The sequence below is a fragment of the Poecilia reticulata genome, linkage group LG6 (genome assembly GCF_000633615.1).
Source record: "Poecilia reticulata strain Guanapo linkage group LG6, Guppy_female_1.0+MT, whole genome shotgun sequence".
Taxonomy (NCBI): domain Eukaryota; kingdom Metazoa; phylum Chordata; class Actinopteri; order Cyprinodontiformes; family Poeciliidae; genus Poecilia; species Poecilia reticulata.
The window spans coordinates 14371629-14386231 of record NC_024336.1 but is presented as its reverse complement, the minus strand read 5'-3'; the positions used below and the strand labels follow the sequence as shown (position 1 = coordinate 14386231).

General features: G+C 40.3%; 1 protein-coding gene and 1 long non-coding RNA gene across 2 annotated transcripts; one reads left to right on the top strand and one right to left on the bottom strand.

Annotated features, from left to right (window-relative positions):
• The first annotated feature begins 1944 nt into the window (after nt 1-1944).
• Nucleotides 1945-14380, top strand: LOC103466064 (round spermatid basic protein 1-like protein). Its single transcript, XM_008411387.2, has 7 exons — nt 1945-2475; nt 2740-2865; nt 3151-3812; nt 11463-11600; nt 11745-11887; nt 13046-13213; nt 13339-14380. The coding sequence occupies exons 1-7, from the start codon at nt 1986-1988 to the stop codon at nt 13535-13537; spliced, it is 1926 nt and encodes a 641-aa protein (XP_008409609.1). The 5' UTR covers nt 1945-1985; the 3' UTR covers nt 13538-14380.
• On the bottom strand, nt 9126-11580 carry LOC103466063 (uncharacterized). Its single transcript, XR_533912.1, has 2 exons — nt 11493-11580; nt 9126-9891 (listed from the first exon to the last, which is right to left on the bottom strand). It is a non-coding gene; the product is annotated as an uncharacterized LOC103466063 (long non-coding RNA).
• Nucleotides 14381-14603: the final 223 nt, after the last annotated feature.

Below are 14603 nucleotides of genomic sequence, written 5' to 3'. Positions count from 1 at the left end.
ATATATATATGACACATTTAGCTACATTTAGCTACATTTAGAAGCAAAAATGTAAAAAGATTATTATTTAACAATACTTGGAGTGTTATGGAGTCTTTTATGGAGGTTTTAATGTGTATATCAAAATCTTAATAAATTCTTCTGAATTATTTTTACATTTTTAAATGTAACTTTGCACAGTCAGTCAATGTTTTATTCTGAGAAAATTGTAAGTGACAAAGTTAAATAAGGCAATGCTCAGTCATTGTAAAATGTTATATTATTAAATCTGCAAGGCAAAATTAAGTACACTTCCTACTATAGTTGGAGATATGTGCTGCATATGTGTTGCACTTATTTAAAATCAGTTCAGTGTGCTGGTATTTGAAAAAAAATGGTTCAGAAATGAATGGCATTTGTTTTGTACAAATGTTCATACAAAACATTTTAAAGGAACATTTGAAAACAAAACAAATTTAGTTTTTAAATGTTCCTGGGAAACAAAATAAATTTGTTGCACATGTGTCTTTGAACCAATAAGGAACTGACCTTAGACCATTAAAACACATCAAAACATAAAAATGAGAAATAATTTCTTGTGTGTGTCTGCAGCATAGCTCAAGGTGTTAATGCTGCAATCGGTTGATTATGTCAATTCAAAAAGTATTTTAAAACTTTATCAGGCTTTCACGTCATTAAACTCCAAGATTTCTGCTGTAAAAAGAAAAGTAAAAGTGGGATTTTGTCGTTAAATGTTTTTTATTTTGTTGTTTGTTTAATGTTTTTTTGTTGTTGTCAAGTCCCTTAATTGTTTATGTATTAAGTTTGTTGCAAAATTATATTTGGCTTGGAGTTTGACCCCTTCTTCTTGTGAATGTTTACTAAGTTTATCCATGTCCTTATCATCAAAGCATTAAAGTCCTTATTAATGGACTTTAATCAATTCAGTTGATTGACAGTTGGACAATCAACTGAATCGATTGTCCAATTGTTAACTTTTTACAGTGAACCTCTTTGACTTTATTTGCTATRCAAATTTCTCTCCATTTAACCAAATCCGTCCCAGTTAACTTCTCTGAATATAGAGGACCAAAAATATCTCCCATAAGGTAAGGTTATAATACATTTTTTGGAACATGTCTTTTGAGTGACATCCACCCTACATAGTGCATTAGATATATTATAAAGATATCCAGGGACATAGTGCAATTTGATAGCACAATCAAGAATCTATGTTACTTTCAGTTCTTAGAAAAGTGCTGTGTATAATATGTATCAAGCATAACTTAAAAGAAATTTGATTTTATAATTTGAAGCCTGGTAATTGGCCTAAGACTCTTTAAGAAGCTCCTGTTTTTCCAACACTCTACCTTCAGCATAATATCACAACAATATTTCTCCAATATTTATGCCATTTACAACCATTCCTAGGAGTGTTGGACTGATATGTGGTTCACATGATACGCTCAGAAGATTAGCAGTACTAACAAGTGTTTGCTGATTGCTGCTGTCGCTAGTCTGTAGGAGCAGAGTGGGTAAGGCGCTGGAGATCGAGGCTCTGTGAGATGGAAGCTCAGCTGGAGACTGCAGTAGCTTTATTTTTGATGAGGCAATATAATGTTTGAAAAGTCGATTTTACATAATAACCTCCCTTTAAACAAGTACTCTTTGTCCTTCCAGTCCTTTGAATAAAGTGACTTATTCTTATACAAAATGTTCCCATTCCTTCATGCGTAGTTAAAGAAAAGTTGCGCTTTAGCCAATTTTCTAAGCCAGGGGGTCTTGTTAATGAAACCTGGGTAATTTAATAGTTTATAATCACATTTTAATATAAAAGGAATTTGAGTCCACCCACCAAATTAAAAAAATGATTGAGGAACTCCTCCCATCCCCTATCCACCCATCTTTTCTCCTTTTGTACGTCATGCGTAACAGGCTAAGCCCCGCCTTCGGCCTGTCTCTCACGCACCAGTTACGTCTGACCGTAAAAAATAGAAACTTCCAAGATGGCCGAGTCCGTGGACTCCATGCATTTCGCTGCGAACAGCAAAACAAATTCCCCGAAAMCCCTACTGGCCAAACGACCGCCCGAGAGCCGTCCGCAGTCTTCCAGCGACATTTTCCCACCCACCCCGAAGAAGGTCAGGGTGGAGGAGAAGGGTCTGAAGCACAGGAAACTGAACGGAGAGGTGTGCGCAGGGGAAAAACACAACGGGAAGCAGAGTTGTGGAAGCCCAGCGAAATGGAGTTTCGGCCCGGCCAAGGCGAGCCAYTCCACCGCCTCCGCGATGCCAACTACCCCTGTCCGGAAAATCTTCAAAATCAGCAACTTCCTGGCCTCGCCTCCCAAAGTGAAAAAGGCGAAGGAGAAGCGACACAAGGAGAAGGAGAGGAGCAGCGAAGCCCCGCGGAGCTCCGCCGCCGCTGTGGAGAGAGTGAGCCCCGCTAGCTGCCATACAAAGACGGAGAACGGCGACGTGAAAACGCTGCAGAGAGGTAGGGCAACACGGCACGGCCAGGCTGCTCCCCACAACAGCACACRGCAGTTTATTTTCCTGCTTTACAGTAAAATAAACCCAGTTTGTCCACAAATCCATCCATGGGATGTTTTGTTGAGTTATTCGACATTTTGCCGCACATCAGGCCTCTGTTTTTATTAGGCCCATATGGTGTGTGTATACACGTGGAAATGTTTCTCCTTGAATTATTTGCCACAGTTTTGACACAACAATGTTTCAGTTCACCTTTTCTTCTCCCTAGATCACAGTGTGAAGGAGAAAGACAGGCAGAAGAAGAAGGAAAAGAACAAGGAGTGGAAAAAACACAAACTACCACCTGTGCATGACGTTGTGAGAGAAAACGGAGAGGTGATGTCCCCACAGAAAGGTAGGAATTGATTCAGAATTTGAAATAACTTTATCATCAGGCAGAGATAATTGTGTAATTGTGCTCTTTTTGGTTACTATAKGAATTTAAGTCAATTTAAAGCAGGTTTGGTTCTGGTTGTCCCGACATCTTATGCAAAATTATATTGGAAGTTAAGACAAAATAAGACAGACACATGACCTCAAGTGTAACAGCTGTATATCTTGAAATCATAAGATATACACAGTACTATCATAATTCATAGTACTGTGCATTTGGTGTAAACGGTTCTTGTTTTGATCACAGAGTCTAAAGAGGTGCTCAGCGTTGGTTCAGAGGAAGAGCTGCTGCTTAAGAAACTCAAGAAGAAGAAGAAAAAGAAGCACAAAGACAGCGAGTGGGTGAAGGAGAGGCACAGCCGGCCCAAAATGTACCACCGATCCTGCCAGACTGTGTGCTCAGGGGTGACTCTGGGTCTGCCGGAGTTCCTTGGTCGGATCAACGGGGACAGCAGCAGCAGTGGTCTAATCCACAGCACTACAATACCACAACACTTCCAGGATMCTGCTGCTGCTGCTTCTCCCACCATGTCCTCCATGGTCAGGGACAGGCTCAGCTACGGCTGCACAGCCACGGCGGGCCTTCCCGGGCTGGAGTTCAGCCATCTGATCCACATCGAGCAGCAGGCCAACGGCGGCGCCTCCGTGGTGCAYGCCTACATCGAGGAGCTCTCCTGTCTGTCTCCAGCAGAGATGCAGCGCTTTGCAGAGGAGTTTGTGAGCCTGTCGTTCAGCGAGGATGGAGCTCAGGCCGCACGCTTTGTGATGGGAATCATCCACGGAGCGGCTTCCTACCTCCCAGACTTCCTGGATTACTTCTCCTACAACTTTCCCAACGCAACAGTGAAGATGGAAGTGCTCGGAAAGAAGGACATCGAGACGACAACCATGGCTACCTTTCACTCTCAGGTGAGGACGGGTTTCTGAACTGCGTCAGATAGAGACCGGGATGTTTTGCTCCTTCGAAGTCTCTTGGTAGTTTGTGAGCAGCTCAGTTGTCACATCCTGAAACGACACACCTCACAGTTTGTGTCCAGACTTGGTGGATCCTTTYAAGCTGCGCTGCAACATCTCCAGTCTTTTCTTGTGTGTTCAAAGCGTGTCAGTTTTCAAGTAGTCTTGTAAGGCTGAAAGCTCTGATGTTGTGGGGTTTGAAAAAGTCATTTCAGTCACAGATGTTCTGTCAGGGTAGGAAGATGCTTAGAAWAACTCATGGAAGAGACGGCCCATATCTGGATGACTGTGTTAATGTGGAAATGTCTGTGGTAGCTTTTCTTTTTGTCCATAAAAAGCTGTGACTTTTCCATTTATTTATCAATGTAACTTTTAAGCTACTGTCCCATAGTTTGTGTCTTGCTATTGAAGGTCTAAGTGTGAGAAAAAGAAGCCGATTTTGTAGAACATCAACTCCTGTCAGGTCTTTAAGTTGTGTGCGTCACATTTTGTTTGGTCATGTTCTTAATAATGCACGTATCATGGAGTCAAGGGAATGGAGTTCAGTGTTCTGCTGCATCTTGACGGGGATTCGTCAGCTTTGGTATTACACCAGTATTTTGTTGTGTATTTACCAATCAAGGAAATGTCAGTGCTGCTTGACTACAGACGAGGGGTCAGATACTTACCTGAATTCAGCTGAAGGACGAGTAAACAGTTTCACTTTCACTTTCAAGCATTCAGCATGCCGAGTTGGATGAGTCTTCGTCAGAGCAGACAGAGGATCTTCATAGTGTCCCATGAGATGAATAAATGTTGTTGTATAGTTGTGACAGGCTAAGCAATGAATCAATTAATTGTATGATAAATTAAAATGAGCTTGTTACTTTCTATTTTAACAACAATCAGTAGAGATGCTCCCCTTTCATTTTGAAAAATGCTGCAAACATTTAACACCCTGTATGAAGTATTTCCTTTTCCTCTTTTTTTTATTTTTTGTTTTACAAAAGTCCTATCTGGCATACTTACCTTTTTTCCTTTTCTAAATGCAATTTTGGTTACAAAGACTTCATAATATGTTTTAATTATTATTGTTTTGGTTGTTTTGTTMATTTGTTTTGGATATTTTAAATGTTTCCAAGTTGCAGTGTTAAATGTTCTTTGATTTTTGAGAGGATGCACTTACATTAATGCCCCATTAATAATATTAGACTAGCTGAAAGTGGTCCCAAAATGACATTATTGTTTGTTGAAATAATGTTCAGGACAATTTATCATCCAGATAAATTAGTTAATATGACAGGCCTAATGCTGCAGTAATGTTGCAGTTGTATAAATGCTGTAGCCACGTAAAACACTCCAATGTGTGTTAGTGAGGCTTAGCTGGTGACCGCTACAGCTAACCATTGTTAAATATACGGAGAGGCAAAGCATTGTTTGCATAAGATTGTTCTCCTACGTTGCTGAAACGTAAGGCAGATATGCAGTAGTTTAATACTGAGGTGTTAAATAATCATTAGGAGAAAAATCTTTTCTTAGTTGTCAAAGATTAAAATGTAAAAAAAAACATCTAAAGTTTTGGCGGGAGGGATGCTCTGCAGGGATTGGTGGCTCTATTTGGGGCGTGCTCTATGATTGGTTGTTGGGTGGGTTGGGTTGTTTTTGTGCTGGATTTACTGGGTGTTTTCTTTAGCTGTCAGCTGGAGGAGAAGGAGTTTATCTCTTCAATGGAGAGTAAATCTTTCACCAGTCAGAGAAAACATGCAGGCCGATCTGTGATTATTATGTTATTAACTGCTGACATTGTCAATGAGCAATAATGAGATTTGAACCACCAAAATCCCAACAGCCTAAACAGCCTGGATTAAGAGATGCACGGAGTGATTTTGTCTATACCTATTTTATCTGATTTCTCTTTAAGTTTAAAATAAATAAGAACCTTCAAAATATTTTCTAAAATGTAAATTTAACCACCTTTCCCCCAAATTATTCACAACGCTACAGACATATCTCAAATGATAATAATATAATGGACAATAAGTATCAATTTTACAAAGTAGAAAATAACTTTTTGTACATTTTGTTGGGGGAAAAAAAGAAGCATTTCTTAAACATGTTTGCACTCTTCTGAATAATCAGTGCAAAAAATCTTCAATCTTATGYGTTTCCTCTGGTATTTTTAGGATTTAAATTTAGTGAGTCTTCACTGATTCTGTATCTCTATCAGGACTGGGGCCACTACAAAACATTAATATTACATCCAGTCAGAAGAAACACGTCGGTAAAATCAAAATATTACTTTAAATCTAAACCTGCTTGGTGTATGAATAATTTTAGAGTTGTTTTACTGAAAAATGAAACGATTTACTTCTACAGTTGACCAGRTGACAGTGCTGTTTCTTTATGCACCGGTCACATCACTGTAAATYTAGTATGTTTTAAAATACTCAAGGGTTTGGGGAGTAAATATTTGTACRAATAAATCCACCTAACGGATGAAGCGTAACTCCTTTCTCTACTATTGGCACGCAGGGTCCATTCACGATACCAGATTTTTAAATTTAATGTGAAGATAAGCTACTATACAGGATCTTTAAAGTGACTGTGTTGCTATTAAAAGGGATTTTACTAAAAAGATCAATGTTATTCCAGCAGCATGGTAACATGGGAGGTTTTAAACTGCCTTTCACAGCTTATATTATTGATTAGCTCAATTATCAGTCTGTGGGTGTTTTCTATGTAGAGGATAGCTGCCAACATTTCCTAATCCAGCGTTTTCTGAAACAAAGTATCTGCGCTGTAGTATCTTTTGTCTTCCTGTTACTGAGAGAGTGAGAATTTAATAAGTAATTTCCTGAATGAACAGACACTCCCTGTTCTTCCTTGGACTTAATTTGAAGATATCTCACTAATTCAGAMCATGTTTAACTTTGACTCCTCTTTCTTCAGTGWCTTCCACACTGAAGACYGTTGCCTGCATGGACTGCCAGACCTCACATGTGATGTTCATTAGTTGGGACAGAAAATATCACAGCTTCTGACTGACCAATCTTTAATCTMGAGCAATCAAARCTGGCTGCTTTTTGAAGTACTAAYAAKATTTTAACATATTTTGCARAGCTACTTACTTTATTCATCATTTAGAACCGTTTTTTGTCTAAATTTAACATTTAGCTGCCTGCTCTTTAATGTTATCTGGTTTGTCTGTTTAACCTGTTACCATGTTAGATTTATTGGACAATAGTAGCATGCAGGTTTAGGTTAAATGTTGTGGCAGCGCCCCCTACTGGCTCACCAGTGCTAACAGTCCCCTTGATGAGGTTTGATAATGAGCTGCAGCAGGAAGATTTACAACTTTCACGTTAAGACTACAGCAACGGTCTTGAATATGGTCTCCCTTTGGTTTGGTAAACTCAGGTTTTGGGTTGGTACCCCCTGGTTCTGGTCTTGTCTCAGGTTGGGTGGTCTTGACAACACAACCACTAATTACATGTGGAGCCTGTAGCATTTCAAGGTGGAGGATTCTCACTTTCTGACAACGTCTGAGGACGATGAAGGCCATAGAGGGAGTTGTGCACGTTATGATGGATGAGAAAGAGAGCAGCAAGCCTACCTGGTGCGCAGATCGCCTCGCTGGGTGACAAATGGTGCTCAGCCACTAAAAATGGAAGCTCGAGTTTGTCACATGCTTTGGGTTTAAGCCTCGTTTCAACACGCTTCAGCAAGTTAAACAAACGGATTTAGGTCACGGAAAGATTTCATACATCTATGCCAAACTCTCTCAGCTGTGAGAAAAATTATTTCAAGACACTGAAAATATCTGCACAATATTTCAAGCTGCACTTATGAAAGCTATGCAACTTAGATGGAGCTAAGCTGTGATGTTTTAGGAGCTTTGCTTAATGTTCAAAAATAATAACTGTAATGTGATGTTTCCCTACAGTGGTGAAGTCCCACTTTACTCTCAGTCCTCTCAGTAGATGCAGTCAATGTGTTGAGGTTTCACAATTTGCCCATTTGTTTTTTATTGATTAATTTCACTTGCTGATGCAAACTGCAGATGTACAGTTTTGCAGATTAGCATATAGTGGAGCAGCAGCAGCTCTAAAGGCCTCTTTAGTTAAGTGACTGAATTAATTCATGGCAGCTCTYAGACCCGCGCGTTGTATCAGTTTCTGCTGCATACAGGCAGTAGTTATGGACTCAGGATTGCACTGCTTGACTTAATAGAGAGGTGTGCTGCAGAGGCAGGGGGTCTTTAGCGCTCKCCGCCTCGGAGCTTTGGACTCGACATGTGACGACTGAATGTGTTTGACTGTTTTATTCAGGCTGTTTCTGTTCACTGGTTAACATGAAAGTAAGAAGAAGGTAAGAACAAAGCATTTCCAGAACCAAAATTAGTGTAGCGCTTCCTTATCTCATGCTGTATGGTTTTTATTTTTGGTGCTTCAAATTATGTCACTGAATGCCAGATTTGTTCAGGGTTTTTTTAATTTTTTTTATCCTTTCCGGCTGCAGCAGGTTCACTCTCACACTTATAGAGCGTTTTGGCACTATTTGTTGTGTTTATTGCTATGCTTTGCTCTATAAATGACCTCAGGGTAGAAATCATTTAGCTGTTGCTCAACACTKKCTGGGTCTGTCATTCAACATGCGTTGCCACTTTGGTTTGTATTATATTTCTGCTTTCCAGTGTTGATGTTTTCTAAAGCAGATTAACCGCAATGAGACAATAATCTTGTGTGACATAGTACTGTTCAGTTCTTGTTTTTGCTCGTTTGTGTTTGGACGAGACGGCGAAAGTGAAACTATGGATCGTCAGTTGAGGGCAAACATTTTTTTCCTCTGTTAATTTCAACCTTTAAACTTCAGATCAAGACTTGACTCGCAGCACAACAGGTTAGACTCAATCCAGCTAATATTTTACTAGAAATTAGTTTAGTTTTCCTTCAGTGCAGAAATGCCGCACAATTAAATTAAGTGCTCTCTGTCTGTGCAGCAGCTGATTGCTGTCAAACTTAATACTGCTGAGAAAAATAAAACATTTTGTGCTTTAGGAAAATTAAAAACAAAGGAATCTCTTTAAAAACAACAAATTAATGACATTATTATTGTCCTTATTGGTGGAAAGCCCACAAAACAGATGGTGAGCCAGCAGCCATGTAGATAAAAACAAAAGATTAAAGGGGCAGTATTATGTATTTTCCAGCCATGTTGTGCCATTTTTATAGCACACTCAAGTAACTAGGTGTTATTCTGAGAGGTGTGGTAAAAGAACTCAATCTTGGCTGTACAGMAATAAAGTTGATTTATTAAGTCTGGTGCAACAAAGCAGATTAAAAAATGGCAGCCATCAATCCTACTGCTACGTCCATGCCTGTTAAACCCCGCCTTCTCAATCTACATCGGCCAATCACCTCAGCCTTCCAGAGTGAGAGAAAAAGGAAAAAAAGTTAACTTTCACATACACGGAGTMAACGCTAACAATTATTTGTCAGTAATAGAATATAAGGCAGACATTTTAYGTATGCAAATGCACAATTTGTAAAACGTTTTATTCTTCTAACTAGTTTARACTTCAGCCCATCAAATTCCAGCTCTAGTAACTGCGCTTTCTATAACAGAGTTGGGTTTGAGGTGGGAATCCATTTTAGCAGGGTTCCAAGATGGCTGCCACAAAAAACAGAATCACAAGGCAACAAACATTTCAACCACACACACAAAACGTTCATTTACACACGTTAGAACTAAGGTTAGAGAAAAACTCATTGCTTCTTAACGCTGGATTGTCTTCAGCYGTTATAGAAGTGCTGAGTATATGAAATTTACTGTAACTTAATGCCTTGAAATTGARCCCATCTCTTTAAGAAGCTCCTTCCGCTTTCAGCGCCTCATYACAACAATTAAGCCATTCACAGCCATTTTTATAGCAGCGTTTCACTGAGTAGTGGTTCCTATGATGAGCTCAGCAGACTCAGTTCCTCCAGGTGTTTGCTGCTGCCGCTAGTCTGTAGGAGTTAGCAGGGTAGGTGAGCTTGGCTTGGAGACTGCAGCTCTAAGGAGGAGATATGTGGGAAAAGTGTCACTTTGTGAGAGCAAACGTTTAGGTTGCCACGGGAGATTAAATCATTTCTCAAACAAGCATKAAGGAGTCACAGCAACACTTCAGGTATGTTTTTGATGAGGGAATAACAGAACATGATGTAAATCGCAAAAAAGTTGATTTTACATAACACCCTACCTTTTAAGTAGCAAACCGGTGGACAAGATGTGCTTTAGTAGAAGTGCTTTGGATTCAGATGCGGAACACGTTATTGGAAACAGAATCGGGTCCATTTAAAAGGCTCATCATAAAATAACCAGAAGCACAAGTTTATGGTTCTGATGATTCTTCGACCATCAAATAAAATATGAGGCAAGCAGTGAGCAGGGTAGGTACAGAACACTTTCCTGCATCTATTGTGCTTCTTCTTATTGGTTGTGCTGTAGTTAAATACTTTAAAACTAAAAATACAACAGGGATAAATCTGTTGATGTTTTATCAGAAACATTAGGTCTGGTTYGTGTTAGCCGTCAGTGTCACCAGCAGAGCCGCCTGCTGTCTCCGCTTCTCACCGTGACGCGGCCGCATTTACAATTCGGATCAGGTAGCTGTAATCTTTCCAATTACGATGTAATTTACTGGTCACTTAAAACCAAATCAGACGGTGCGACGTGTCAAATGTCAGGTCTGAGCAGGCCAGCGTCGACGTAAACGCGCTTCAAGGAAGCAACCATCTTCTGACGTCACGGCGCGCCACGAGAGCAGCGGCTTCCCTCCCGGATGTTTTCTCTTCCAAGATAAAAACTCGATCGGTAAAAAAAAAAAAAGAAGCGGCATCCAAACCCCCAGGGTGTTTTCCTCAGAGAAAACATTCCGCTCTGCTTTTATGATAATTTCTGCAGCTACAGCGGAAAAAAAGCACAGCTGTGAGTTCGGAGGCAGCGCTCCGCATCTGTCCTGTCTGTCCTGTCTGTTCTGGTTCTGGTTCTGGTTCTGGACGAGCTCTGCACTGAACGCCTTGAGCCAAGCCGTTTGTTTGCTTCTGCTCATGTGTTGGTGAACACGGCCGAACCGGACACGGAGGTCCAGAGCAGCAGGCCAGGATGTTGTGGCTGCATGATGCAACAAGTTTCACTAACATGAAGATAATTAGAAGTTTGAAATACAATTTGAAGATTTTTAGTCAACAATGATTCACTGGCACTTAATACTTTGACTCCGATGTTTAATTTAATGTTAGCTAAAGAGCTATTTCACTTTTTATATGTCTAATTGTTGACGGAGCTATTTTTTAAATATCTGGATTGTACTAAATACTTTGTTCTTGTMTAAATTAGAGTTGTAGATTTGAAAAGTGTCTGAATGATTTTCTGGTCCTCCGTCACATTTCTCTGAGTCCTAGCAGCTTGGCTTTTGTTTGCTTTGCTCCTGACATTTCCGTTTCTCAATAAGCGCTGAAGGTTGAGGTTTTCTGAGTGCGTAGTCAAGAGCAAACGCTGAAAAGGCCACCTGTCGTGTTTCTCTAGCTGTGGAAATGTGCCGTGATGTGAGCTGTGGGCTGATTTTTGTGTCCCCTCCTCCAGGTGAAGAGGACGTATTCCCGGGGAACGTACCGTGCCGGCGCCATGCGGCAGGTCAGTCTGGTCGGAGCCGTGGACGAAGAGGTCGGCGACTTCTTCCCAGAGTTCCTCAGCATGCTGGAGGAGTCTCCTTTCCTGGTGGTCAGTGCTCTCCGATAGCTGCAAAATGTCCGCACCAGCGGCGAGTCAACATCTGTTTGACTTCCCTCTGTGTGTGTGTGCGTGCGTGTGCGTGCGTGTTCTTGAGTTACGTAACCTGAAGTTTCCCGCCATGTGTTTGTGCAGAGAACTCTGCCGTGGGGAACCTTCTCCAGTCTGCGGCTGCAGAGCCCGACTGAGAGCGACGACGGCCCCATCATGTGGGTCCGACCCGGGGAGCAGATGATCCCCATGGCGGACATGCCGAAATCCCCCTTCAAAAGGAAAAGGTGAATTTCTATTCCTTCACCACATTCTCATGTCAGACATGCTGCACTGCGAAAAGCAGAAATGTCGCATGATTTAGAGACGAGTGTGACGTTTACTTGCTTTAGGCCGTTTTGGATGCAACTATTTCTGAAACTAAAGCCATGCAACATTCAAGTATCCTAGCTAGAAACTGACGCACATCATCATTTTTTGTATTTAATTACTATTTAATTAAATGAGTTACTTTTGAATAATATAAATCTTATACTTCAGGGATGCCAGAACATTTATGTAACAACTTCATGAACTGGAGAGTATTCATTGGCCAAAGAAATAAAACGTGCGCCACACTTTGGACATCCTGGTGTCCTTCTACCACAGTTAAATAAAAATTTACTGGAATTGGAAAACTTGGATTATATTGTTTGATGAAAATGTGATTAATCAGAATTAACCCTTTCATGTATAGTGGTGACTACAGTGGACAGCTACCTAAAAGCCATTTTCTGGTGCTTCTTGTGGATTTTTATGTTATAAATGCACATAGACCACTGAAGTGGACACTAATGCATCATAAAATACACTATCAACTACTGGCCATCAGCTGCAAATGCAAGAAATTATTTTTGTTAAATCCAATATGGCCGACAGACAAAAAAAAGCATGCYAACGGCCCGGTCCCTCCTTCAACTGTAGAAGGTAAAAAAAATATTGTGACATCAGATAACCCCTAAAGAACAAAACTACTGATGTATTTTTCAAATAACAACTTTGTATTTGGAGAAAATTACAATTGATGACCTAAAAAAAAGTTTACAAAAACATTTTTCCTACCTTTTCTTATGCCTTAAGAAAATTAAAAAAAAATTGAAAAAAATTCTGAGACAAAGGATCATAATTCATCTGTGAACGGGTTAATTAACTAGTTTTCAGAGGCTTTCTAGTAAAGAAGTSAGGAATTTAGTTCCTGTTCTTAAGCATGCTCCACTTTGTTGTCCATCATAAATAATCTCAGTAAATCACATTGAAGTCAGTTATTATCACCTGAACTAAAGCAGAAAAAGCTCAAGAGGTGCGAATACTTTTACAAAGAAAACCYGTTTAAATACCTTTTTACTCCTGTAAGAGCGTTCGCCTCCTCTGTAAACCGTGACRGCTGTGAACTGGACATGTTGCAGGTCCACCAATGAGATCAAGAACCTGCAGTACCTGCCCAGAGCCAGCGAGCCCAGAGAGATGCTGTTCGAGGACCGGACCAGAGCCCACGCCGATCACATTGGTCAGGGCTTCGAGCGACAGACCACGGCCGCTGTCGGCGTGCTGAAGGCTGTCCGCTGCGGAGAGGAGTGAGTGCAGAGGATCCGTTTCACTTCTCCAGATCCTCCCGYAGTGCATGCTGGGAGGTCTGAAGCTGCCCAGCCTGTGGTTTACTCAGGCTTGCTTTTTAAAAACCTGTTGTGTCGATTCACAGCAGCGACACTCCCGCCCGGATCACCAAAGACGTTGTGTGTTTCCACGCCGGAGATTTCCCAGACGTGGTCATGAGGCTGCAGCTGGACCTCCATGAGCCGCCGCTGTCGCAGGTGGGACGGACGTTTCTTTCCTTAAGCTTTCCAGCAGCGTGCGATTGCTGTAAACGCTCGTTTCTTCTTGCTTTACTGCCCCACTAATTATTTCCATGCTTGACAGTAAATCTGGTTACTGTGTGTTATGTAAATTATCTGCTAAACCGCTGACTATTAACTCAACTTGTCAACAAATGAGGAACTGCCCAGATTCTTTGTTTTTAGTCTAAAAGTGTTTTTATTGCAGACAATAAGCAAATTAATGGTGAAGTAAAATGCATATTTAGCAACCGTAAAGCCAGTTAAGAGTAAACAAATTCTGATTTAATTTACTCACTGTTCTTGTGTGCAGAAATTAAGTTGTCTCGAGATTTTAATAAATGAGATTAAGCAGAAATTCTGTAATCTGGTGATGTTTGGGGTTTGAAACAGTCTGGTAATTATTTTGGAATTTAATAAAATTGGAAAAGAATGAGGGAACTGAAAATGAAAATTATTTCCCGACTTTTGTCCCCCATCCAAAAGAAAGAGGTATTTTTGCTTTTYTTCCTCCTTCCTTTCACCCATACATCCTTTCCTCATTACTTTCCTACCTTCCTTCCCTTCTTCTGTACTTCCTCCTCGTCATTCGTTCAGTCCTACCTTTTGTCTCTCTTTTATTCATTTCTTTTTCTGTTCTTTTTGTGTTTATTCATTTTTTACCTCTGTTCTCCTTTCTATCCTTTCAATTCACACACTTTTTTTTGTGTCCTTCCTTTTGTTCTGAGAGGGAGAAATACAAGAACTTTATTCTTGTATTTCCTTTCTTTCTTTAATACGTCCTTCTATCCTCTCTAACTTTCTTTTGTACTTTAGCCCTTCTATCACTCCTTATGTCCTCCCTTTTTTTCCCTTACCCTCTCCTACTGTGGAACAACCTACCAAAAATATGAAATTTGGGGTCTGGAAAAAGAATTTTAACATAATGTTTTAATTAATTAATTTAGTCAATAATGGTAGGATGAATGTTTTTTGTCAAAATAAAAAGTATCTAGTAAATGAACACCACCAGACAGTCAAAAGTTACATTAAYGTCAAAGTAGGAAGAAAAACAACAAATTTATCCTGTGGGGTTTTGTTTTGTTTCTAAAATAAATTTAGAGTATCTAGAGCTAGCTAAGCACTGTGTCCT